We start from the raw sequence: 24,572 nt of genomic DNA on the forward strand, positions 1-24,572 counted from the left end.
GCTGCTGGTTAATCTGCTGCATGTCATATTAACTCTTCAATCCCTTCCATGGGATGAGTTACACTGATTGAGTATGACTGATGAGATATAACTGGTTCTTTCATGTGCTGTTTTTCTTTTGAAAATGGTAAAGAAATAGCTAATTCCTCCCACAAGTGTTCCTGAAAAAGATTTGTTCTGCTTGTAGAATGAAATATCATGTATAAACAAAACATGCAACATACAGACACATTTGATGTTCTAAAACTGTAAGGTTCAAACCTGTAGATTCCTGTAGTTCACCAGTATTTAGAGGTCATGAGAAATAGCTGTGAATTGTGCATCAACACAGGAAGTACGCATCCAAAGTGGTCAGATGGTACTGATTTAATAAGGACCAAAACATTATTGATAAAATGGAGTAAAATGGCTGTGTAACCATTATGGAGTCTTTTAGACTGAAAATAATCATGTGGTTCTTCAGTGAAGTCAATAAATGCAGTACATTTAATGAATGGGAATAGGAATAAGTTGTAAAATGCTAAGGTGTGTAAACTATTTACATTTGTGAAGAGAGCAGACCTTTAGGTAGTTCTTATATACCAGAGATACAGCACTTTAAAGAACCATTATTCCACAAAATATGTGTACATTAATTGCTCAAATACCTCTTAAAAGCAAGTTCAGACTGTACAGCTGTTTCCCAGTTATTTCATGCTGATAGCAACTCAGCCAAAAAAACAGAGAGAGCCAAAACAAATTAAACATTGTGTGAAATGCAAATATATAAATTACGTGGTTAAAACATGAATGACAGCTTACATAATGTTTCAATCGATCAATCGTTTACAGTGAAGTGTGTATCTAAAAAAAATTAGTAATTATTTACAATTTTACAAATATGAACCTCTGCAGATATTAAAACATATATTTTGTCACTTCTCCAATAAGGATATGATAACATTCCTTGGCCCTTCCTGAATAAACGCTCATGATAGTCTAACTTTGGTAGCTAAGATTTTATAAAACCTGCAGGTGCTTACAGTCAACAAAGATCTGTTCTAAAGTCAGCTAAATCTCTCCCCTTCTTCTTGCTTTAAAACATGTCCATCCAGTGTCTTTCCTGGAGTTGCTAAGTTACTGCCCCCACCTGACAGAAATGCCATATGGTCTAGCCCATCCATAACAGGCACCTCTTCTCCATTAAAGTCCATCTTTTCCACTTTCACATGACTACTGTCAGACAGGAAGCTTTCACCATCATGTGGAATGTAACCATCATCTCCAACGTCTGCTCCATCAACAGCAGGGACCGCCATTCCGGCTCTAGTCAGTCGCTCACAACGGGCCTGGTGTCGCAGGAAACTGTCCCTCCAGACCACCTTCTTCCCGCACAGCCCGCACTCGTAGGGCCGCACGCTGCCGTGGGTCTTCAGGTGCTTGGTGAGGTGGTGCTTCATCTTGAAGGATTTGGAGCACACGGGGCAAGAGAAGGGTCTGAGGTTGAGGTGCTGCATCTTCACGTGGCGATCACGCATGCTCTTCAGTGTGTAGGCCTTGCCACAGTGACAGAAGTGGAGCCTGCCTGTGTATGGGCCCGTGGCATTGGGCTGTGGAGACGAGGAAGAGGGGATTGGGGGCGAGGCGGAGGGATGAAAGGGGGTGGAGGATGGCGAGTGTTGGCTGCCGGCGACCCAGCTGAGGTCCGACTGGCCGGGGATGAACTGGCCGTCATCCGGGGATGGCAACAAGGGCCTTTGAGACACTTGTCCAGTCCCATCCTCAATTTCGTCGTACGTTTCCCTGCCGAACACACCATCTCCCAGGTGCTCAAAGGCCTCCTCCACCTCATCCTCCTGCTCTCTTCTGTAGTCTCTCTGGTGAAGCCATGGACTTGCCTGCCACTGATCCTGGGCAGGGAGAGGTGGGCACAGACCAGACCCACAGGGTAGTGGCTCCCGGTCCTCTGCAGGGTCTGGCAGGCCTATGTTAGTCCTAGCCTCTCCTTCCTCCTTTTCAAAGGCCTCTGTTCGTCTTTCCAGTGGTGCCGTGCTGGGTGTGTAGTCTCCTACAGAGAGACAAACACTTGTGTAACGACAGGATATGAACCCTAGCTAGGTCAATCTTAATGGCCTGTGGTTCTTTCTGTGAAAGCAAACTCATCAGTATTGATCAACATGCATTATGTATCAACTCACAGCAGGCACAAGCATAATTTCCCAACATAATCTTTCGTTATACACAATATTATAACATACACATCAGCATGTACATATTTCCAAACAAGCACTCACCAGACCGCTGTGCCCTTTGGATTTTCGTTGTGATTTCTTCTAAACCTTCACCCACACCTTCATCTGCCTCGGTCCCTCTCTCACCACCCTGGATTTCCTGGAGCCCTTCGTCCTCCCTTCCCTCTCGGCCCCAGCTCGGCTGTCTCTTACGACTCACGAGTGCTCCCTTCAGCCGTGTCTTCTCTCTCAAGTGGGAAGGGTCAGCAAGCCCTTCAAGTCGAGTGGGAACAGTCTCTGATCCTCTCCCCATGTGTACTAAAGGGCCAGGGGGATGTGTATGGCCACTACCACCACTGGCTCCCTCACTGGCTGAAGGGTCTTCATTGCTCCCAGGGCTGAACACAGACCCAGAGCCCAGTGGGTGGGGTTGGCTGAAGGACTCAGACTGCGGGGACGACCGAGCCCGCCACCTGGAGGCCAGGTGTGGCCGCCTCCAGGTAGCCAAGGGGGGCAGGGGTCCCCTTTGCTCAATGCCCCTGGACCTTTTCTCTAGGGATGATATGCAGTCCTGGCCCTTCTCCCTGCCCTTGTCCTCCTGGTCTACATAGAAGCAGTCTGAACTACTTGGGGACTGGTGCCTGGACGAGCCTCCGTGAGGTGGTGTGATTTCCACTGGACTTGGTTCCACTAAGGGGCGCACCTGCTTTAAAACCTCTGTGCACTTGTCTACTATATGCCACATCTGCAGGAAGCTAGCTACAGTGACGTAGTTGACGATGTCCTCACGGACTATACTAAGCTGCCCGGTGTAGGCAGAGCTCAGAACACTTTGGAAAGCTAGAGGGTCCATGACTGATGGGAGAGACACAGTTGTAACATTCTTCAAGAGGACCTGAAAGAGAAATTTCACAGATTTCAGAGACACTAAATAATGAAAGAATACCAGGACTGTATATGGTGTCAATAAGATATTTTGCGTTTTCTACAGATACCTAGATGGAATGCTTTGTCATGAATAATACCATACCAATGACACAAGCAATTATGTTTGTAGCAAATGTTGTGGTTTTGTTCTCGATTGCTGGGTGATTTATTCATTTTTTAATTAATATTATTATTTATCCATGTGTGAGTTACTGGTACCCATCATCTTATTGGACTGGGCAAGTTCATTTACTTCAGAATTATGCAGTATTTAGACTACCAACTACTATAGCCGTACCTGGTCATGAAAGTAGGGTGAGGACGCTGCAAGGACGCAGCGATGGGCCTTGAACACTTGTCCTTGCACGTGGATGGAAAGGTCACACAGCATGCCATCTTCTCGTTGCTGATTCAGCTTCTCCAGGAGCAGTCCTTGCACATCCGGAAAGCACACTTGTATTGCTGTGCCAGAAGGGGCGGCGGCCCCTCTACAACCCCTGTCCATTGGTCAGGCCTGAAAGTCGAGCGCACCGGTACTTTTTCAGATATCAGCACAGATGTAATCTATGTATCCCTGCATACAATTAACCGTAGCCACAGTCTATGGAACAGCATGCAGTTATACTTGTCAACCACCCCAATAATACTGAGTTACAATCGAATTTCAATTATGTGAAAGTCATTTGCACATTACTGAATGGATTCTGTCCTACGGCTAGCTTTACAAAGATGTCAACTTCTCCTTATTACAGGCATGGACAAACAGGACGTTTGAGCCTGTTTAAAAAAAAATGAAATTGTATGCCAACAAAACCAAGCGATACTATTTATCTGACTTCGTAAATAAGCAAAGCCGTAGCTCCTACTGTTGGGCTTTAGTCTCGTTACAGATCTCAACAGTAACACCAAGGTTAGCCAGGTAGCAGGCTGGCTACTTAGCTAAGTAATGAGACACATTTCTGGCAAATATGTAACTTTAACATGCTCTGATTTCGTTGCCAGGGCCAGATTCAATGCCTGAGTTAAGTTATCTAATGTTATCTTCCGTTACCTAGAACTTCCCCCTCCTGACAGCAAGCAGCTGGTTCTGGCACGCATCCGGCCCTTATCTGGCGTAGATCCACCGGATCTGCGCCGGATTAGGGCCGGATCCATTCCAGACAGCTGCTATCTGCATGTGCTACAAAACTGAGAAGCTAGCATTCTAGCTCGATAAGGTAACTCATCAGATTCTTGATTAAGAACTCTTTGCAATTTATTTTGTTAAATGTAGCGAAATTGATCGATTGGCACGCGTAAAATAGCAACAATTGTGATACAATGTAACAAATTCGATTGTCTAGTCCAGCGGCACTGCAGAGAGTCCGCTGATCAAGCTAACTTTGGCTAGATGGCTAGCTAACTTGATCATGGATTGTCCACCAGACTAAGCAGATCTTTAACGATGATACATGTTTTCCCTAAATATCAAAATCAAAGTAGATTAAACATATTAGTGGGTAGTACCACCAAAACTTAAGAAAAATACCTTACCCTTCGAAGACGCAGCTAGTTATCGTTAGCTAATAAGGAACGTCCGAGAATGGCTAACTCAACTGGCTAACGTTAGCTGCTGCCTCCAGCTAGCCAGATGGTTAGCTAACGTTAGCTATCCAATCCGGCTTGCTTAATATTACGCCGCTTTTAAATTTGCTTTCAGGGGTTATTCTTCCGTCTTCTTTTGCGTTAATGCAGGGGTGACATGTGACCCAAGACATTGCTGTTCAGCTTCACTTCTTGGCATCTCTACGGCTATCGATATTTCGCCATTGAAGAATAACGTTACTATTGTTAGCTACTGGCTGTAAACCGAGCGTTGTACAGTAGCATTACGTCTCTCTTCCTAAAAGGAATTGAATGGACCAACCTTAGCAATAAATAGCCTGACGCTTTTCTCGTTCAACATCAAATCGTATGACTATTATCACATCCAATATCCTCGATAACATGTATAATATCATATAATTAAAAGATCTTACATTTAGCAATAATTTTATGAGCTTCAACAAGTTTGATCCGAACAAAAGAACGTAGCAACACAAAGTAATGCTTAAATTCAGGCCTAAACACACATTCCTGTAAAACCAGGTCTGTTTATACAAATACGATAGATAGCAAGTTAATTTAATTATTCTAACAAGTTTCTTATTATGCAGTTATTAGACGAAAATAGCACACTTTCTTAAATGACAAATAAACGCCGCGTAGTTGTCATTTGCCATTTCACTTGGCCTAGAAAGGCTATCATCCATTATCATTGAGTAACTTAAAAGGTTAGGTTGTGTTTGTGATGTGAAGTCATTTAGTTATTGTATACGTTTGTGTGTGTGTATATGTGCAGGTACACCTGTGCAGAACGTGTAGTTTATGGTATGTCAATACAGTTCATTCTGCTATCACAATATATTCTTTATTAAATGGTTCAGGCTCAAGTGTTTTAGGTGTTGATACATTTGAAGTAGACCAGCATTAAGTGGTAGCCTACTTGGTGAGGACTGAGAACCGGATTATTTCACATCATATTTGAATGTAGTGGCTGTTGTTAAACAGACATATGGATTGAGAGAATGGCTTGTGGTGAAGGTGAGATTGAAGAAGACTGATATGAGTATACCATCATGTTATCGAATAAGGATCTTGGTTGGTTCTCTTCTTTAAAATACTATGTAGTTCTACTTATGGTAGTTATCTTCCTGAAGAGCCATGCCAATTGCATTACTCTTAATGAATGCTTTGCACACAACAGCCTACTAATTACCCCATTGCATGTTTCCTAGATGTGTGTGTTCCCAGATTTAAGTGTTTCTCCCCAGGCTTTTTAAAATACCAAAACTATCTTATGTTTAGTTGTATTAAGTTCTGATGTTACTGAAAACCCACTGCTTATTTTCTGTTAAAACTTATCAGTTGGGTGATGAGCCTTAAACCCAATTCAGGGTCGTCCTTTTACGGAGACACAGAGAGCCCTCTCCGACATTGCAAACCCTCTCTGTGGCTTATGTGCACCTCCCAAATTTTGTAACTATCAGACTCTGTCAATCTGTCAATACCTCACTGTTTACCTTGTGGGTAGTAGTATGCCAACTTTAGATAGCTGGCTCAGACACCTCGCAAATGCCCTCAGACGTATTTTTCAGTTACAATAACAGGGGTTTCACATTGCACAGTGTGTATTTCTCAGTAACTCGAAGCAAAAAAAAAAAAAGCAAAGCAAAAAAGAGTAAAACAAACAACTTGTATGTGCAAATACGATCATCTACTGAGTTTGTTCAGCCGCCTCCTTAAAAAAAAAAAAATTGCTTTGCAATGAAACAGATTTTGGCCTTTAAGTTTGTTTGACCTTTTGCTTAGTTTTTTAAAAGTTACTGAGAAATCCACACTGTGCAATGTAAAAAAAAAACCTGTTATTGTAACTGGAAAATACGTCTGAGGGGATTTGCGAGGTGTCTGAGCCAGCTATCGGCTGTTGGCATACTACTACCCACAAGGTAAACAGCGATGTATTGACAGAGACGGATAGTTACAAAAATTGGGAGGTGCACGTCAGGCCACGGAGAGGTGCTCGGAGAGAGTTTGCCACAACGGAGAGTTCTCTCCATGTCTCCGTAAACAGACGGCCATAAATTACGCTTTAACATCCCTTAACAAGTATATGTGGCTTTCAACTTATGACAATGCCAACAAAACGTCTGATAGAATTATATTACATAATTTTCAACCTCCTCAAAACATACGTGTTGTAGCTTGAAAAGCACCCTTTCTTGGCCATCCTTGCGTGCAGGATTAGAATTACTGGCTGGTAAAAGTTGGCAAGCACTAATGCTGCTTTAGTTAGTTTTAAATGCCGTCTAGGAGTACTTTGTACCCAATTGACTATACTACACATACTGTTTGATCTCATGCATTTTCAGGCCCATTACTGCACCAAGATGTATCACATCGTGAAATTTGTTGACACTGAAGAGGTGGAAGTAGTGCCAGCTAACTGGGTCAAGGATGGTGTTTGTCTATGGCCTCCCTACAAAACCCAAAGGATCCTGAAAGCCTCAAGGTGCCAGGAGCAGCCATGTGCCAACTGGATCCCATTTAAAGTAAACCTAGTGCACACTGCAGGTATTTATATGTGATAATGTAAACATGATATGATAACAACATTGGGAGCTTTTGTGTTGTGAAAGTAAATGTCTTCCGTGTCGTTATTAGTCAGTTACAGTGATGCACACAGGAAGCTGTCAGTGGTCGAGGACCAAGTTGATCTTCATTCAGAACTTGAACCTGGGAGTTCCAAACGAAAGCGGGAAATGATGTAAGGCGTTTTTCTTCACCTTAAGCCATACTATAATTGCATTGTAGGAGCTATAATTAAAATGATATTTCTGCATGAATATCAACAAATAGAAAATACAATATGCTTATAATTAATATTGAAGACTTACAACAGGCTGGGTACACATAGGGACTTACACAACATATTATATGCTTATATTATGCTGCATTTAGTCAAATAATTCGTTTTCTAAGGATTGGATTCTATTTGATGAGCTGTATTGCGACAGAAAGAATGCTAGACGTAGAGGGAGGTGATCCAGTTTCACAGTCACACAGTGAAAGTCATACATGATAGTCTATTTAAAATCACATGCTTTCATGATTATGATGGAATTGATGATCCAGTTGAACCCCCTTGTTCAGAAAATGAAGGATTAGATCTCAATGCTTCGAGACAATCCACTTCAAATGGTTCATTTTCTTTCTTATTACTTGCCTTTGAGATATTGACTTGGAACATTTATGTTTGTGTAACAATTTGTAGGATGAATGATTCTGAGGACAGTGAACAAATGCATGACGGCATGCCATCCAATGCACCCACAGTCATATGTCAGCACTGTGGGTCCCCTAATGACATTCCTGCCATGCCTGAGACAAACAGCAGGGGGACTGATCCAGTCTGTTGTAAGTATTGAGTACTGACATTACCTCTTACGTGTTAAGGGTGATATATGGTCTGTTTTAGATGAACCTAGGAAACCTTAAGGAACCGTAAATCAAAACTTGTCTAAAACAAGTTCCTTGGGTAAATTACGTGCTTACGGTTCTGCGTCTAAAACTACCCTAAATCAGCCTTTAGCAGTCAAAAGATGTTGCTTTGATAGCAGTTAGTTCTGCATGCTCAGACTTGACCTTGGCATTTTGTGATGTGCGTACATTGTAGGAAATAAAATGTTTAGATGTTAGTATATGGTCAAGGGCTGACAGTGACAATTAAAACCCACATGCCGCTTCACAAAAGCACAGCTCAGCTGTTTCCTGCTTGAGTTTGCACTGGTACATATAACTCTGCTTTCAAAATGCATTGGATTGGTTTATAACATTTCAGGCCCACTAAGCACACAAATCCTTCCCACCTACATTAAAACCCAATCCATCCACCCCCACCCCCCCACACACTACATGTCTAAATGCATCTTGTAATTATGCCCAAACAAACATTCCCATCATCTCTTTTAGCACTCCTACATAATCTACTCACAAACCAAGAGCTGATCCTGGAGCAGCTGAATGTCATCTCTAGGACCATAGAGCCTCCGCAACATAACGAAGACAACGAACTGGAGCCGGGTCTTCTTCCACTAAAGGAGCTGGACACTCTGCTTGACCTGGAGGCGCGGCTGCTCTTTAGCTCTGACCTCAAACATAAATTGGTGAGCATACTCACCGTGGAGTTGCATCATGAGCTGGTGACATGCACTACTATCATGTGGATTGGAATAACTACTCATGTATTGTAGCTCTCTTTGTCCCCTATCTATCTATCTATCCATCCATCCATCCATCCGTCCATCTTTCTTTCTTTCTTACTGTCTTACTTTCTTTCTGTCTTACCTACTTAAGCACTCACTCACTCACACACTAACCTACTTACTTACAAGAACAATTATACATTCAAGTAATCCTGAAAAATGTTATACAGAAAATAATAAATGTTTTCCTCTTATTATTGAACACCATTTCACAGATCAATACATTGGCTCTAAGAGGTGGAATGAATGTCAAGGACTGTGTGTGGAGGATGATGAGTCACCTTCTCACCAACACACTTGCCTTGAAGATCAACTGGAGAGGCATCAATGGCAAGACAGCCTTCCAGTCCCTTCAATTAAAAGACGTGCTGACAAGTAAGTAAAGTGAAGTATTCTTAAAATGCATGAAAATACTCAGTTTAGAGGTGGGTTACCAGGATTCAATATTTCCATAGGATCTGTTCGGCAAAACCGCATGACCGCAGAATCCTCGGATATGGAAATCGAGGGTGCAATTAAACGGTGGCTACAGCTTGCGGCTGACAGAGAAGGTGGGAGAAAGGCACGTCAAATGAGACAAATTGAGTGGGTGCCTTCAACCCCCTCAACACCCTCAACACCTTCAACCGCTGCTGAGGCGTCAATGGAAAGAGAGCCTACCACTCCTTTCAATTGAGAGCTATTTTGACAAGTATGTTTAACAAAAAAATTCTCAAAGACACAAAAAAGACATTCAGTGAGATTCTAATAATATTTAAAATGGGGCTGCACTTTATGTTGTTCTGTTAGGAGCAGTTGGACAAAATCAATTTACCTCCGAATCCTCGGATGTAAAATTTCAGGTGGCAATTAAACAGCGGCTGCATCCAGCAATGGACAAAAAGGTGGTAAAACGGCACATCGGACAACAAAAATGAGTGGATGCCAAACAATCCTTAAATGAATACTTTTTAAAGGATTATTTTTGTTATTAGTTGTAATGTTTTGGTTATTAGATATGAGGATACAGAGCTCATATGTGTGTATACATTATACAGGTATTACCCATAGGTTGTTAGTATATATCTAGTGTCTCTTCTGTTTCCTCCGACCTGCTCAATGCTTCTGTGTGAGTGCTGTAATCATGCTTGTTGAAACATAACAATAAAGGCTCTGTACTCTAATGGTTGGGTTATATTTGTGTTTGTATTTCACAGCATTATTAATTAGAGATGATAATAGAAAAAAAAAAAAAACATCAAATTATCTTGTTTTGATGTTGAAAGAAAAAGTTTGGGATCCCTTGACATTTTATAGGGTTTTGCATTCATCAATCATAGACGTGAAATGATCATGATCCTTTTGGTATCAAAACGATTGACACATTATAGTGAAACCAATTGCAGAACGACTCATGTCATGGGTTAGTTGAATACATTGCCTAATATTCAGAGTTCTCAGATTTAGTAACTTGCAGAAACTCCTTCAGACACAGGTAAGCTGCTCCCCTGGAGTTCTTGTGGCTCATTTGGGATTGTTTGAAATCAAATACATTGATGTATTGTGCTTCAGGTAGCTAACCTTTAATCGTTTTTGTTTCGTTTCTCCTACATGACTTCACACAAGGATTAAATGTATTATTTACATTTAAACTTTGACACGTTTAGGCAGTACGTATTCTACTGAGATGACTTTGAAGTGCAGACATCTGACGAGGTATTAAATGATGGAGAGCCTATGGTTGAATGCCATTGCTCTTAATAGAGGCGATGTATGACAGTATGGCGTGAGATAGTGACATCTTCGCCATTTAGATTTCCCGGGTCTCGTGGAATAAACCACGGGCTTCTTTTGAGTATCATCGCCCATGCTCAATTCCTCCCCTGCACATTTTACCGCAATGCATCAGACGCAGCCTCACTCTGAGATCAACGCCACCGGAGCGTCGGGCGCGACGTTTGTCTCAGCTACTGGGAAACAGAAGTGCGCATTTACGGTGGCGTTTTACATTTGGCTTTGCATTTTTGTTGCTAGGGTCAGGGCACAATGACAGTCTTTCTCATCATGCTATTTCGGGTTAGAGACGTAGATTAGCCTAAATATTTGGCTATAGATTTTTTTTTTTGATTTGCTGGATGGCTGTGATGTCAGATGAATAAAACCTGAGTAACCACTCAAAAGAGGAATTTTCACCGGAAACGAGGGGAAGAATTGGGGAAACCAAGAGGAATACATTTGTGAAGGGCAGCGAAAGGACAGTAATGTGAGCCTCTGAATTGCTGATGGACCATATCTGAAATAACCTAGTATACATAACCGTCTCTGCACGCACTTAGATTCTTAAATTAATTTTAAGTGACTACAAAGGCTGCGTACTCAAGTGTAGTCTATTTACCTGATTAAAACGTTTCCTTAATTAAATTGGTGATACCAGATTATGATGAAATTATATTTTATTTAGCTGAAGGGAAAATTTTATATCCGATGTAGTATTTGTGTGGGCCACTTCGTTTTATTTCTGCCGTGGCGGTAGGCCCAGTGCATCTCGGAAGTTAAAAATGAAATACATGTAATAAGAGAACCTACGGCCTACATAAAGCAAACTCAGGGAATAAGATCATTCTTAGGGTAAACATTCGGGAAAAAATTGGACACATTTCGGGGTTTAACGAACGTGCAATTGATGTTGTTGAAAGTGATGAGTAGACAGTTTTTTTATTTTATAAAACTGTGAAATGAATTACTACAAAAAGTAATGTAAGCAATATAGACATCAATGTTGATGTTAACATTGAATCTTTTGTTTTAGCAGTTGAAACAAATGAGCCAAATATAAGAAGCACTTTTACCTTTGTAAGGTAGGCCTTTGTTTAATTTTGCACTTATTTCAATTCTAAGCTGAGTCTTGTTTCCTGTCAAATGTTATTGATAGCTTGGCATGATCTGAGATTTTAAAAGCAGATCAATTTAAGTTTTACATTGTCATTTCACAGAACTCAGACAGTCTTCCTGGAGAGAGTAGGGTGTCGGTTTTGTTATTGTTTATGGCCTGTTTGTTGAGGGCAAAAGGTTCAATCCAGTAGGTGGAGACCATCATTATCAGCTTTGTTTTTGCTCTTTTTGAAAAGACCCTGCTGAGAGCTGCTTTATTACGAATATAAAGCACACCTTTGAGAATTGTTTCACATCACTGCAACTTATATGGCCTCCTTGTATGTAGGGGCCAGACATTTACATGAACTGAAGATTTTCAGATTCAACAGAAGAAGTGACAAAAGCAAGAAGGTCTAAGTCTTCTTCACAGAGGAGTTTATCACATGTGCAGTAAACTGGACTGGTCCCAAGTGAAAATGTCTCCGGCGCGTGTTTTCCTCTTGGCCTTGTTTTGTACAATGTATGGTAAGTGTGCAATTTATTTGACTGGTCTAGTCCCTGAGTTTGTCTCGTGTATTCAACCATGCATTCCATACCATTGGGGTTGGTAAAAAGACCACCAATCCAATCATCTTGGTTCTGTGTTCCGGCCTGGCATAAATGTTAATGTTTTTTGCAAACATTTGATTTTGATTTATTTTGATTCAAAACTTTCTGCAAGCGCAAGTAGTTGTTTTTTATGAAAAAAATTATTTCTAGTTTATAGGCCTCCTTTTCATGATGTTGTACCACATAAGGGAAATTCACTAAATATTTTGACATGCATACAACTGTTGGTTAAATCTAAATAAATTAAACAATGTATTTAAGAATTAACAACACACATTTAGAAATATGCATAAAATAGACAGAATTTGACAACATTACAGTATAACACTTGTGTCTTTGGTCAAAGGTCTGAATTACATTACATGTATCCACGAGAAAAACTCTTGAGTTCAAGAAGAAATTGTCTGTCATTTTAAACTGTCATTAAAACGGTAATTTCCGACCGGACCACAGCATTAAAGAGTAAAAGTACTGTGTGGTCCTTGCTCATGGTAGATCTCTATGTAAGGTCTATGTAAGGTGCCATCTGTTTCTTCCCCATTTGTTTAGTTTCCTTGGTCAGTGGAGCCTGTGCTGAGGTGGACTCTGACACAGAGGCGGTGGCCGGCGAACCCTTCAAGCTGGGATGCATCTCCTGCAAGATGAGGGGGGAGGTGCCTTCCGAAGCAACCATAGACTGGTTCTTCAAGACCAAAGGAGAAGCAGAATTTGTTCCCGTGAGTAGCTTTGTTTTTGTTTTTTGAAGAGAGGTGGATGCCCATCAAATGTTTTGGGGTGACCGGAGAACACTCAAAAATGGTGATGACAGTGAGAAAAAGCAGTGTGTTGATGTCCTCAAACTGATCCTAGGCACTGAAAGTCGGATATGCATCTGTGAGCATATACATATATAACTTGCAAGGTAGTGGCATCTTAATTGATTCAGGCTTCATATTTCTTACCGTTCCCAGATATATAATTACGACGGCCAGAACTCGATGATTAAAGATGACCGCTTTGAAGATCGCTTGGAGTGGTTCGGGAGCCAAAACACTATAGATATCCAGGATGCATCCATCTACATCACCAACGTCACCTTCAATGACAGCGGAGTCTACCGCTGCCTGTTCAACCGAATCCTGAACTATGACCACTATGAATATGACACAGAGGTCAACAAGTTCGTCCAGCTCACTGTGGTGGCCAAAGGTTTGATGTCAACCTATTAGTCTATTAAAATACATTGAATTCTGCTATACAGAACTAGAAGAGTAGAATTAAAGATCATTGAGTGCCTCAAACCAGTGTACAATTCATGAATTCATTATTTGACCATAAATATCAAAGAGAAGGAGATTGACGTTAAGGGAAATTAAGCAATACACCCCAAAGGGTTAGAATGTCTGTATCTTTGAGACATTAATTTGATTGGTTTGAATGTGGGTGAACAGTCTTCAAGGGCCTGTGTGGCTGTAGGCGTGCATTATCACTATGCAGAGACATACCTGCCTTTACGTATCAATCTCATTATTTATGTGACTGGCAGTGCTTCTGCTTAGCTAGTTTAAAATCCGACGGAGCACTTTGTGGGGTCAGATTGGGCAGCCTTGACTACAAGTGACATCTGGAACATGAAGCTTAGTTAGAGTATACAGTGGGGAAAATAAGTATTTGAACCCCTTGCGATTTCACAAGTTTGGCCATTTGCAAAGAAATGTGTGATCTATAATTGTAATGGTAGGTGTATATTAACAGTGAGAAACAGAATATCAACAAAAAAATCCAGAAAAATGCATTTTATAACATTTATGACTTTATTTGCATTTGATGCAAAAGATAAGTATTTGAACCCCCAAAACTGACAGACAAAAATGACTTAGTACTTGGTGGAATAACCCTTATTGGCAAGCACAGACGTCAGACGTTTGTTGTAGTTGGTCACCAGGTTTACAAACATCTCAGGAGGGATTTTGGTCCACTCCTCTTTCCAGATCCTCTCCAAATCTTTAAGGTTGTGTTTTCAATGGGAGGGAATGAGGGAATGAGGTTCAAGCCCAATATTCCACGTTACATGGCCCCATCCATAGTCCCCTTGATGCGGTGGAGTCGTCCTTTACCCTTGGGAGAGAAACAGCCCCAAAGCATAATGTTTCCACCGCCATGCTTGATGGTGGGTATGATGTACTCTTGGGGTCATATTCAGCATTCCCCCCTTGATGCCAAAGAGCTTGATTTTGGTATCATCTGACCACATTCTGTCTCCCAATCCTCCCTAGAATCATTCAAGTGTGCAATGGTAAACTTCAGATGGCCCTGTACATGCGCTTCCTTGAGCAGGGGGACCTTGCGAGTGCTGCAGTACTTCAAAAAATGACGGCGTGGTGTGTTGCCAATGGTTTTCTTGGTGACTCTGGTCCCAGCTGCCTTGAGATCATTCACAAGCTCCCCCTGTGTAGTTCTGGGGTTATTCTGCACCTTCCGAATGATCACTGATTCCGCACGAGGGGATATCTTGCATGGAGCCCCAGACCTAGAGCGGGTGACAGTTGTTTTGTGTTGCTTCCATTTATGAATTATCACACCAATAGTTATCTGCTTCTCACCAAGCTGCTTGCCGGTGTTTTTTTAGCCCATTCCAGCCTTGTGCAGGTCTACAATCTTATCTCTGACGTCCTTGGACAGCTCTTTGGTCTTGCCCATGGTGGTGAGGTTGAAGGTGTGAAGTATGATTCTTTGGACAGGTTTCTTTTATACAGGTCATCAGTTGAGATCAGGTATACCTTGTTAGACCTAATGAGGACTAATCTGTGTGCTTTTTGGGCACATAACTGGCCATTGGGAGCCAGAATTATTGCTGTTTGCTTGGGGGTTCAAATACTTATTTTTTGCATCAAATGCAAATAAAGTCATAAATCTTATAAAATGCAGTTTTCTGGATTTTTTTGTTGATATTCAGTTTCTCACTGTTAAAATACACCTACCATTACAATTCTAGATCACACATTTCTTTGCAAGTGGCCAAACTTGCGAAGTCAACAGGGGTTCAAATACTTATTTTCCCCACTGTACATGGCCCAATCCATAGTCCCCTTGATGCGGTGGAGTCGTCCTGTACCCTTGGCAGAGAAACAGCCCCAAAACATAATGTTTCCACCTCCATGCTTGATGGTGGGTATGATGTACTCTTGGGGTCATATTCAGCATTCCCCCCCCTGTCAAACACGGCAAGTCGAGTTGATGCCAAAGAGCTTGATTTTGGTATCATCTGACCACATTCTGTCTCCCAATCCTCCCTAGAATCATTCAAGTGTGCAATGGTAAACTTCAGATGGCCTTGTACATGCGCTTCCTTGAGCAGGGGGACCTTGCGAGTGCTGCAGTACTTCAAAAAATGACGGCGTGGTGTGTTGCCAATGGTTTTCTTGGTGACTCTGGTCCCAGCTGCCTTGAGATCATTCACAAGCTCCCCCTGTGTAGTTCTGGGGTTATTCTGCACCTTTCGAATGATCACTGATTCCGCACGAGGGGATATCTTGCATGGAACCCCAGACCTAGCGGGTGACAGTTGTTTGGTGTTGCTTCCATTTATGAATAATCGCACCAATAGTTATCTGCTTCTCACCAAGCTGCTTGCCGGTGGTTTTGTAGCCCATTCCAGCCTTGTGCAGGTCTACAATCTTATCTCTGACGTCCTTGGACAGCTCTTTGGTCTTGCCCATGGTGGTGAGGTTGAAGGTGTGAAGTATGATTCTTTGGACAGGTTTCTTTTATACAGGTCACCAGTTGAGATCAGGTATACCTTGTTAGACCTAATGAGGACTAATCTGTGTGCTTTTTGGGCACATAACTGGCCATTGGGAGCCAGAATTCTTGCTGTTTGCTTGGGGGTTCAAATACTTATTTTTTGCATCAAATGCAAATAAAGTCATAAATCTTATCAAATGCAGTTTTCTGGATTTTTTTGTTGATATTCTGTTTCTCACTGTTAAAATACACCTACCATTAAAATTCTAGATCACACATTCTTTGCAAGTGGCCAAACTTGCGAAGTCGGCAGGGGTTCAAATACTTATTTTCCCCACTGTATCTAACTAAGTACTGTATATCAGATCAGCATTGTTGATAATGCCTGTGACAAGCACTGTATTACCAGCAACTGAAAGGGTGTGTAGTCTGGATGTCCCATTAGCTGAACGAAAAGAAGTTCATTGAGGCCTTTAGAGGTGAGCAGAACAGCTGTTGAAAATCAGCACCGTACTGTTGATATAATACTGTCATTTTAAACATCCAGGATTTATAATTGAGACCAGCTGGCATGATGGTGGCATTAGCTAGCTAACCATACTGAATAGGCAGGGATTACAGATTTCTCATACATGGTTCTGTCTCAGTAGTGTTAATGTGAGTGAACCATCTTTTAGATTCTCACCATCTCCACTGTCTTCTGTGTGCACAGCAACCCGAAGTACAGCCTCCATCGTGTCAGAGGTCATGATGTATGTGTCCATCATCGGGCTACAGGTCTGGTTAGCGGTGGAGATGGTATACTGCTACAAGAAGATCATGGCGCACGGAGAGGAGGCGATGCGGGCGAGCGCGTAAGTGCCTCAGAATATTTGCCATCTTACATTCTTCTCTTTTTTTTCTGAGAGAAAGATTTAGATCAGATTTTTCAGGCACACTTCATAGACATCTGGACGAAAGGTTTGTTGTTGCATAGATTGATAAAAGGCACACCACCAACCTACACTTAAAAGACAGTTTAAATGTTTGTTTGTTTTTTTTATCTCAATGAAAACCTAAAAACCAAATCTCCTTAACCTAGTTTATTCTTTCGTAATGTCGTTATTTGCTATTTTCATATGCATTCACCTAATGACTATTTGGCTTCCCTTTGTATTGTCCTTTGTGCTGTCAAGGACCTGCCACCCACAAAACTGAAAATAAATACTATATACAATACAAAATACTATATCATACTGTAGGACCTGCATCCTGTGTGAAATTAATTAATTAATTTATTTTGAATTAGGTTTTTTGTGTGGAAATGCCACAGGAATTTATATTATTTGTTTCTGTGAACCTTCTCTTTTACAGGGAAGAGTATGTAGCAATAGCTTCTGAAAGCAAAGACAACTGTGCTGGAGTGCAAGTAGCAGAATAACACAGGTATGTTTGCCAAAACTCCATTAGGAAAGCTATTTCAAAGGGCCGACCTCTGACCTCTTTTCTGACAACCACATAAACATATTTCTTTGACTTTGATAGAATTCATTCCATCTTTGTGGAACTGAGTAATATGTCAATAATGTTCCTTAATGGGCATGTTACTGTATGTCACTTCTAGCTTGTTCATTCTATGCAACATGTTTTCTTCCTAATTTCATTTCAGGTCTATCTTAACAGCATTCTGGTCATCTCCTCATCAACTGGATCTATATCAACTTGTTACCTGTGCATGGAAACATTGTGAAGATGCATCCTGTTCCTCTGATTTAGACTACTTTTGTCTTTTATGAGTTACAGCATCCAAAAGAAGGAATTTGCATGATTGCAATGATTGCCATTAGCATGTGCAACATTATATACAGTTGGTTAACAGCCATACTTAACTGAAAATGAAATGTGAAACGGAAACATGAATCATAAAACAATGTTGCTATAAAATATGTCATCAAATTGCACTGAGTGCAATATCTCGCTTTGATGGACAACGTAATATGTTGTATTATTTCCATCCAAAAGGTGGGAGTCAGTATAATAAGTTGCACCAAAATCCATCCCTATGCTTTGGATGTCTTTGAAAAACAAATTAGCCTCTCTGAGCCTATGAAACTTGGACTAATACCATGCCATTGTCAGCACATTATCAAATTTACGCACATGATCACAGTATTATGTTAATGCACAACAAAGTCACTTAACTAAGTTTTACTATGGTGACACAATTGTAAATTCAATCACTCCTTGACAGCATTTTTTGAACTAATGACATATACAGTTACAATGTGAAATGAATGAAATAAAGGGAAGACTGAATAGCGAATAATCAGTGTTTTCAGTATGACATGTATGTTATCCAATGTTCTTTTTGTAATGTGTACTGTAATTAGAATATGCAATCTATATTGTTGGATATCATTAAATAATACTTGTTGTTGTTTAGGCACTTTTGCACTGATATCCCAGCAATACTGTGTATGCATGGCCCAAGGGCAATCATGGAAGTATACCACACAAATTAATAATGCACATTTTGTCCAAAAACATGTCAAGGAAAAAAAGAAACCTATGCCTGCCAAATGTAGTAAACATGTTATCAGTCAGGTTGTATGAATAATATAGTACAGAAAATTGAAAACTTGATCAAGAGACATTTTACAGAGATGAGTTACTGAGATCTTAGCTGTCATATAAGCAAATTAAAAGAAATCTTACTTCCCTAATATGTGTCTATTTAGTATTGTTTTATATTTTGTGGGTATCAGGAACTTAAGTTTCAGTTTAATGTGCAGTCTTCAGTCCTGGCGAAATACTGTTCATGCTTGAACTCAACAGCAAAATCAAATACACCCCCTTCAGTTCTGCTGAAGCATTGTATAAATTGGCTGGAATAGTGTACTGCTCTGTCCGATCCACTTTCTTAATTTCCCATTTTCAGAGCTAAAACTGTGTATGAACACCAGACTTTATTTTATGAATACACAGAAGCTAAAGGACAGCAGAACCATGAGGAGAAAAGTGTTGAATTTGAAAAAAAGTGTATTGGATTATAATTGAGGATTAGACCTTTAATATTTTGAGAAAAAAATAAGGTATTAGTAAAATTAACAACTTTTAGCCTTGTTCCCCTGCATCAGCTTAATGCTACATTTTCCATTTAGCCATCATCGGCTGTAGAGAGTAAAACAATATAAAAATATCATAGGTGCATGTTCTTTGGGAACTGAATAGGCTTTGGCTTTGCTGTAGCTTCTGACTCTACCTGAAGTACAGGTATTCAGGTTGATATGGGAGGGTTAAACGGATTCACCTCCCTTGAGGGAAGAGATATCATTGTCTGTGTCTGTTCGTCAGCTCTTCTTCCGGTTCCACCTGCTCCCGTACCACACCCCTCCTGTCTCCCCAGCTGACACTCAGGCTGGCTGGGCTGCATATTTCCTTCCAGGGTGCAGCCTGTTCAGCAAGCCAGGAACCTCCAGAGGAGTTCACTTACTCTCCTCTCCTCCTCCACAGGGATATCCTGTACATGATTTGGCTGCTATATGTTCACAGCTTGGGTCTAGTATGGGGACATACAACTTTGTCTTTAAGGGTGAGTTATTTAGTTTTTTGATTCATGGCAAATAACTGGAATGCTAGTTATTTAGGTATCAGGAGGGAAGAGCTGTTGTGATGTTTGCTGTTGTTTAATGTGAATGTCAACATCAACATCAACTCCACCTCTCTGCTGTGCCGTACCCAAGAACTCCAACATCAGTTTGAAGCCAAGAAAGTTTTTTTATGTGGGAAATATAGTTTAAAGAATCAAATATGCTCATTAGTGTGGCAATGAATGAGAAACTCCTGAGTGGACAGGGACGTAACTATAGGGGGTTCAGCGGGGTCAGTTGCACCAGGGCCTCTGGGTCTTGGGGGCCCGTAGACATATTTATGTCAATCTAAAAAGTCTGACTAGCTAAGTCGCATAGTTAAAAATAGCTACAGGGAGGCTAGTGACCTACCATGACAGTTTCAAGTGCTTGAGGCGGAATATGTGCCTGGGGGGGAGGTGGCGTGGTGGCGGCGGTTACTGATCTACCCTGACAATTCCACAGTTTTAAGTGTTATAGGCAGAATATGTGTGCGGGGGGAGGGGGATTGGTGGCGGCGGTGGTTACGGGGTACGGGACAGTATAATGTTTGGGAACCACTGCCTTACGCCACTGACTAGGGCCCGTCATAAAAGCCTGCACCTGGGCCCGTCGTTACTACGTTACGCCACTGTGAGTGGATCAATCTCCTCCTCCACTGTCATGAGCTCCTCTCAGATGAAAGATAAGCAAGGCCACAGATGGTAAAGTGTTGCACAGTTTACATACTGAATGAAAACACACTCAAAGATAAAGACTTTAAATATGTAAAGAGATGGATCATAGATAACTAACCATATTGTTGAGTAGATTGTAGGTAGATATGTTTTTCAACATATAATTCACAAAAACTGTCCTTAGATCTATATCACCTATACCACTCTTTTGATTAGAAAGTTGATTTTTCAGCAACTTTAAGTCCAGATTCAGTGTACTAAGCCCTGGACTACTAGGGTGTTGCAGTAAGTGGAAGAAGTGTGAGACCGGGCCTTACCTGCTCTGGGTGTGTTGTCTATCTGACGTGTCTCCTGCATTTCAAAAGACAGAAACACAATAGAGTGGTTTAAGTCTGGTTTAAGTGGGTGGCACAATAAACACAAAACCCTAATTGAAACCTCCGAACAGACTTTCTGTCGCTGCCAAGTCCAGCATCAGAAAAAGGCAGTCTTCCATTGCAGTAACTCAGGGCACTACCCAGGTTTCGTGTACAGGATTGTCCCTTCCAGCCTGATTCCATTGCGTTGTAGGAGCTACTGGACCTACTTGATATAGCCTTTGCTCTTTGATCACGTTGCAATTCCGACCTTGGCAAAAAGTTAAGTAGCTTATTTATCCAGCAGCACCAACATCAGACCATTTAATGTTAGGACTACCCCAAGGTTGTCCATGGCATTTGTTTTCTTCCATTCACGTGGCATTTAATTATTCAGCATCAACCTTATCACTGAAAGGGCCACATAGAAACCTACCTGGCCTGGAGTAGATACTTTTCCCCCCCAGAAAATATGCCTAGGGGGCAAGTGCTTGGTTTAGTGACAAGCCTGGGAGTACCTCAGAGTAAGTGGTGGACCTCCTAAAAGGAGGAGCGCTATGGATTTGTTTTGCTGGGAGAGCGAAACCATAGGGCTCTTCTATTAGTAGGTTCACCACTTACTCTGAGTGGAATACCCCTTGAAAGAGGTCCTACAGTGGCGGTTCCTGCGGTCGATAAATGTACATAAAATGCCTTCAAATGCCCATAATGGCCCTGCAGTGGAAAACAGCCTACTTCCTTATCCGACCATTCCAGCTTGTTGAAGTGGGTGTGATAGCGACAGACCATAGATTGGATTTAGAGTCTATTAACAGTCATTGGTTTAGGCATTACGTTTGCTCCATCTACAATTAGGACTAGGAATGATTTCCTTAACATTTGTCCATGCAAAAGATTTGTCCAGTTCAATGAACTGCTTCATCAGTGTTCAAAAATGGAGGTGGTATTTTAGTTCTTCGAAAAAGGTAAGGAAAGTACAGCCTGGCACAAGATTAGGAATTATTATGCCAATGTCACGTATTCATGTAAGTATTTTGTATCCACTATGTGCTTTGAGTAGTGGGAACTCTGAACTCAGTTTCCTCTGAAGATTGTGGTAATTTTAACCGTGAATTTACATTACACAGACCAATGGCCCTTCAAATGTTGAATGTTCCACACTGCCCTGCCTGCATAGAGATCATTCCCATTGTTACTGGTCCTCTGTTGGCAAATGGCATCAATTTCACTTGAGAGTAATACTTCAAGCTACTTACCCTTTGATCTAATGCTGCAGTGGTACTCATCGGGGAGTCAGGAGTTGGAAAGAGCAACCTGTTGGCTCGCTTCACTAAAAACGAGTTTAACCATGACAGCCGCACCACCATTGGAGTGGAGTTCAGCACCCGGACCATCCAGCTGGACACCACCGTTATCAAAGCCCAGATATGGGACACGGCTGGCCTAGAGCGCTACAGAGCCATCACCTCTGCGTGAGTTGTCTGTTTATAACTCTATGGTGGATTTTATAAGGCCAATGCCTTGCATGAACCGTCTTAGAGAGGTGTGATGTCAAACGATCTGAAAAATCTGAGAAATAGGCCTCTTTGAAACCCCTGTAAAAGGATCTGTTTTCAACAAAGGGCTTTTAAGGAGAAGGGTTTCTGTATCTGCAAAGGCTTTGTAACAATTGATCTTTCCTTGGTCACAAAAGACATCAAGATGGGAAATACATAGCGTGATTACCTGAACTCCTATTCTCACCTTATAATGTCTCCAATAAACCCACTGATCTACAATCTTCTTATGAAACTTTTATTCAAATAAATCAGCTGCTAATCTACTCACAGAGTTTTGAATACATGGACAATGAAGTTGACTGCCAATGGGGATGTTCCTTCAGGTACTACAGAGGAGCAGTAGGTGCCCTTCTGGTGTATGACTTGACCAAGCACCTGACCTATGAGTATGTGGAGCGCTGGCTGAAGGAGCTGTATGACCACGCCGACCCTCACATCGTGGTCATGCTGGTGGGCAACAAGAACGACCTGGAGGCCCAACGCACCGTGCCAACAGATGAGGCCAAAGTCTTTGCAGGTGCCTTCAGCATTTTGCCTTTGATGCGTCCCAAGAGGCGACATGTCTTACTCAATAAAAGCAGGGTTTTCTCTATGTTGCCCCTCTTGAGTGAAATAGTAATGTCTCATAGCAATTGTTTTGTCCAGAAGAATATAAACTGTAAGACTAACAAATAATTAAATAAAACTTTAACATTATGTCAGCTAATAGCATTCCAGAATACATCAGTCAGTCATCAGCATTTCAGAATACATCACAGGATAACTGTATATTATAACACAAAAAATACTAATACATTAACGTGCTTTTACAGAGAGTAAAGGTTTGCTGTTCATGGAGACATCAGCTTTGGAATCCACAAATGTTGAATCTGCCTTCCTTGAAGTCTTAACAGGTCTTATATGTACTTTCATCATCTAAAGAGCACATTAGCACAAAGACTCCACATAATGCCATGCAGCTGTCTATAATCAGAGAGATTCTAGTAATCAGTAGCACCTGCCATTCAGCTTAATGTAGGCTAAACTTGGAAACTTAAACCACTAATAGCTGTGTTCTAGCTGAGTATACATGATAGCAGTTTACTGACCTACAAATATGACCTTTTTAATGTTTTTTTTTTTACCCAGAGATCCATAGGAAAGTGTCCAGCAGAGAGGTCACCAGGGGATCCATTAGTGCTGTGTCCCTTTCAGCTCCTATTGGCCCCACAAGCGAAGCCCAGAAAGAGGGCAGATCCTGCTGTGGTTCCTGATTCGATTTTATTCCCCACTTTTTATTTTTTAATCAATGTAAATAAAAAAAATATTCCATTTCGAGTAACTCACTGGTTTAATTTCTGAAATATGAAAACCATAAAACAACAGTTGGAAATACTTTTCTAAAACACTTAACTGCATTTGCTTACAAAGGATTGATTTAGTTCCTTCAGGCTCATACAGGTTTTGCACTCTTTTGCGACAGATTTCATGTTCTCTCACTCTCCCAATAGATTTTGCATTGTTGAGCAATACAGAAGTGCCATACAAAACGGTTGTGAGTTTTTTGTACACAGTACACTGTCTTGGTGTAAACTCCCATGAATGACGAGTCTCAATCATTAATAGAAAATGAGACTCAAGCTCACAGGCAGGGGCTCGGGAGGTGAACCATCCATTTCATGACCTAGGGATGTACAAACCAATCACCTCTACGTCAGCATCAAAGTACGAGGTTAAGGATGATTTTAAAGATGCCGTGTTAAGCTGTTTTTTTTGCGACCAATGAAAATGGCAATTTTAATATAAAAATGGGAATCTTGCCAATATGTCAATATTAACAACCGTCATATCATTAAGCGTACGGCTCAAAAAGGGATGCATTTATATTTTAAACAACAGCAACGTTATAGCCAAATCATGTTTTGGCTGGGACAGTCCAAACTACCATTAAGTAGGCTAAGTTACATAATAAAAAAACTGTTCCATCAACAGATTTCTAGTCAAATGTGGGCCACACATTATGTGGCTAGTTTCACAGTGCAGTCTATGTCACACTGCTCCATGCGCTAGGCACTCTCATTCACTTCTGTTGACATTTATGACTGGTTTCTATACGTTTCAGGAAAATGAGCTGCTGCCACTTAGGTTGTGCAGGGGGCACTCTATGTTGGCACAACTGTCTTGAGTGTGCGAACCTTGAACTGTATCCTGCTGTTGCCCCTGGTATG

General features: G+C 41.3%; 4 protein-coding genes across 10 annotated transcripts; 3 read left to right on the forward strand and 1 right to left on the reverse strand.

Annotated features, from left to right (window-relative positions):
- Positions 1–462: 462 nt before the first annotated feature.
- zbtb22a (zinc finger and BTB domain containing 22a) lies at positions 463–4,969 on the reverse strand. Its single transcript, XM_080837336.1, has 4 exons — positions 4,671–4,969; positions 3,436–3,651; positions 2,274–3,105; positions 463–2,047 (listed from the first exon to the last, which is right to left on the reverse strand). The coding sequence occupies exons 2-4, from the start codon at positions 3,640–3,642 to the stop codon at positions 1,047–1,049; spliced, it is 2,040 nt and encodes a 679-aa protein (XP_080693462.1). The 5' UTR covers positions 3,643–3,651; positions 4,671–4,969; the 3' UTR covers positions 463–1,046.
- Positions 4,302–10,104, forward strand: LOC308364272 (uncharacterized protein). Of its 2 annotated transcripts, none has more exons than XM_080837339.1 (8): positions 4,302–4,354; positions 7,088–7,289; positions 7,380–7,482; positions 7,990–8,132; positions 8,688–8,881; positions 9,196–9,355; positions 9,436–9,671; positions 9,770–10,104. In XM_080837339.1, the coding sequence occupies exons 2-7, from the start codon at positions 7,106–7,108 to the stop codon at positions 9,654–9,656; spliced, it is 1,005 nt and encodes a 334-aa protein (XP_080693465.1). In that variant the 5' UTR covers positions 4,302–4,354; positions 7,088–7,105; the 3' UTR covers positions 9,657–9,671; positions 9,770–10,104. The 2 variants fall into 2 exon arrangements, with proteins under 2 accessions (XP_080693465.1, XP_080693464.1); XM_080837338.1 differs by lacking the exon at positions 4,302–4,354 and adding an exon at positions 5,543–5,546.
- Positions 10,105–10,890: 786 nt separating this feature from the next.
- Positions 10,891–18,590, forward strand: scn1bb (sodium channel, voltage-gated, type I, beta b). Of its 6 annotated transcripts, none has more exons than XM_080837342.1 (8): positions 10,895–11,222; positions 11,769–11,817; positions 12,180–12,358; positions 12,992–13,158; positions 13,393–13,630; positions 16,878–17,019; positions 17,519–17,590; positions 17,814–18,590. In XM_080837342.1, the coding sequence occupies exons 3-7, from the start codon at positions 12,277–12,279 to the stop codon at positions 17,583–17,585; spliced, it is 696 nt and encodes a 231-aa protein (XP_080693468.1). In that variant the 5' UTR covers positions 10,895–11,222; positions 11,769–11,817; positions 12,180–12,276; the 3' UTR covers positions 17,586–17,590; positions 17,814–18,590. The 6 variants fall into 6 exon arrangements, with proteins under 6 accessions (XP_080693470.1, XP_080693468.1, XP_080693469.1 ...); XM_080837343.1 differs by having other exon boundaries at positions 11,772–11,817; XM_080837345.1 differs by having other exon boundaries at positions 10,911–10,942.
- Positions 18,591–19,708: 1,118 nt separating this feature from the next.
- LOC308364275 (ras-related protein Rab-25-like) lies at positions 19,709–23,618 on the forward strand (the record flags this gene model as incomplete). Its single annotated transcript, XM_080837347.1, has 5 exons — positions 19,709–19,736; positions 22,083–22,278; positions 22,689–22,882; positions 23,178–23,258; positions 23,494–23,618. The coding sequence occupies 5 exons, from the start codon at positions 19,709–19,711 to the stop codon at positions 23,616–23,618; spliced, it is 624 nt and encodes a 207-aa protein (XP_080693473.1).
- Between the last annotated feature and the right edge of the window lie 954 nt (positions 23,619–24,572).

Source organism: Sprattus sprattus (assembly GCF_963457725.1).
Source record: "Sprattus sprattus genome assembly, chromosome: 4".
In the NCBI taxonomy this organism is placed as follows: domain Eukaryota; kingdom Metazoa; phylum Chordata; class Actinopteri; order Clupeiformes; family Clupeidae; genus Sprattus; species Sprattus sprattus.

Coding starts and splice junctions, on each gene's coding strand:
- zbtb22a (XM_080837336.1), bottom strand. CDS start 3,642: ATGGACAGGGGTTGTAGAGGGGCCGCCGCCCCTTCTGGCACAGCAATA. Junction 3,106..3,435: donor CACCCTACTTTCATGACCAG/GTACGGCTATAG, acceptor TTTCTCTTTCAG/GTCCTCTTGAAGAATGTTAC. Junction 2,048..2,273: donor CCAAAGGGCACAGCGGTCTG/GTGAGTGCTTGT, acceptor GTCTCTCTGTAG/GAGACTACACACCCAGCACG.
- LOC308364272 (XM_080837338.1), top strand. Junction 7,483..7,989: donor AAACGAAAGCGGGAAATGAT/GTAAGGCGTTTT, acceptor AACAATTTGTAG/GATGAATGATTCTGAGGACA. Junction 8,882..9,195: donor CTGACCTCAAACATAAATTG/GTGAGCATACTC, acceptor ACCATTTCACAG/ATCAATACATTGGCTCTAAG.
- scn1bb (XM_080837344.1), top strand. CDS start 12,277: ATGTGCAGTAAACTGGACTGGTCCCAAGTGAAAATGTCTCCGGCGCGT. Junction 12,359..12,991: donor CTTGTTTTGTACAATGTATG/GTAAGTGTGCAA, acceptor CCATTTGTTTAG/TTTCCTTGGTCAGTGGAGCC. Junction 13,631..16,877: donor GCTCACTGTGGTGGCCAAAG/GTTTGATGTCAA, acceptor CTGTGTGCACAG/CAACCCGAAGTACAGCCTCC.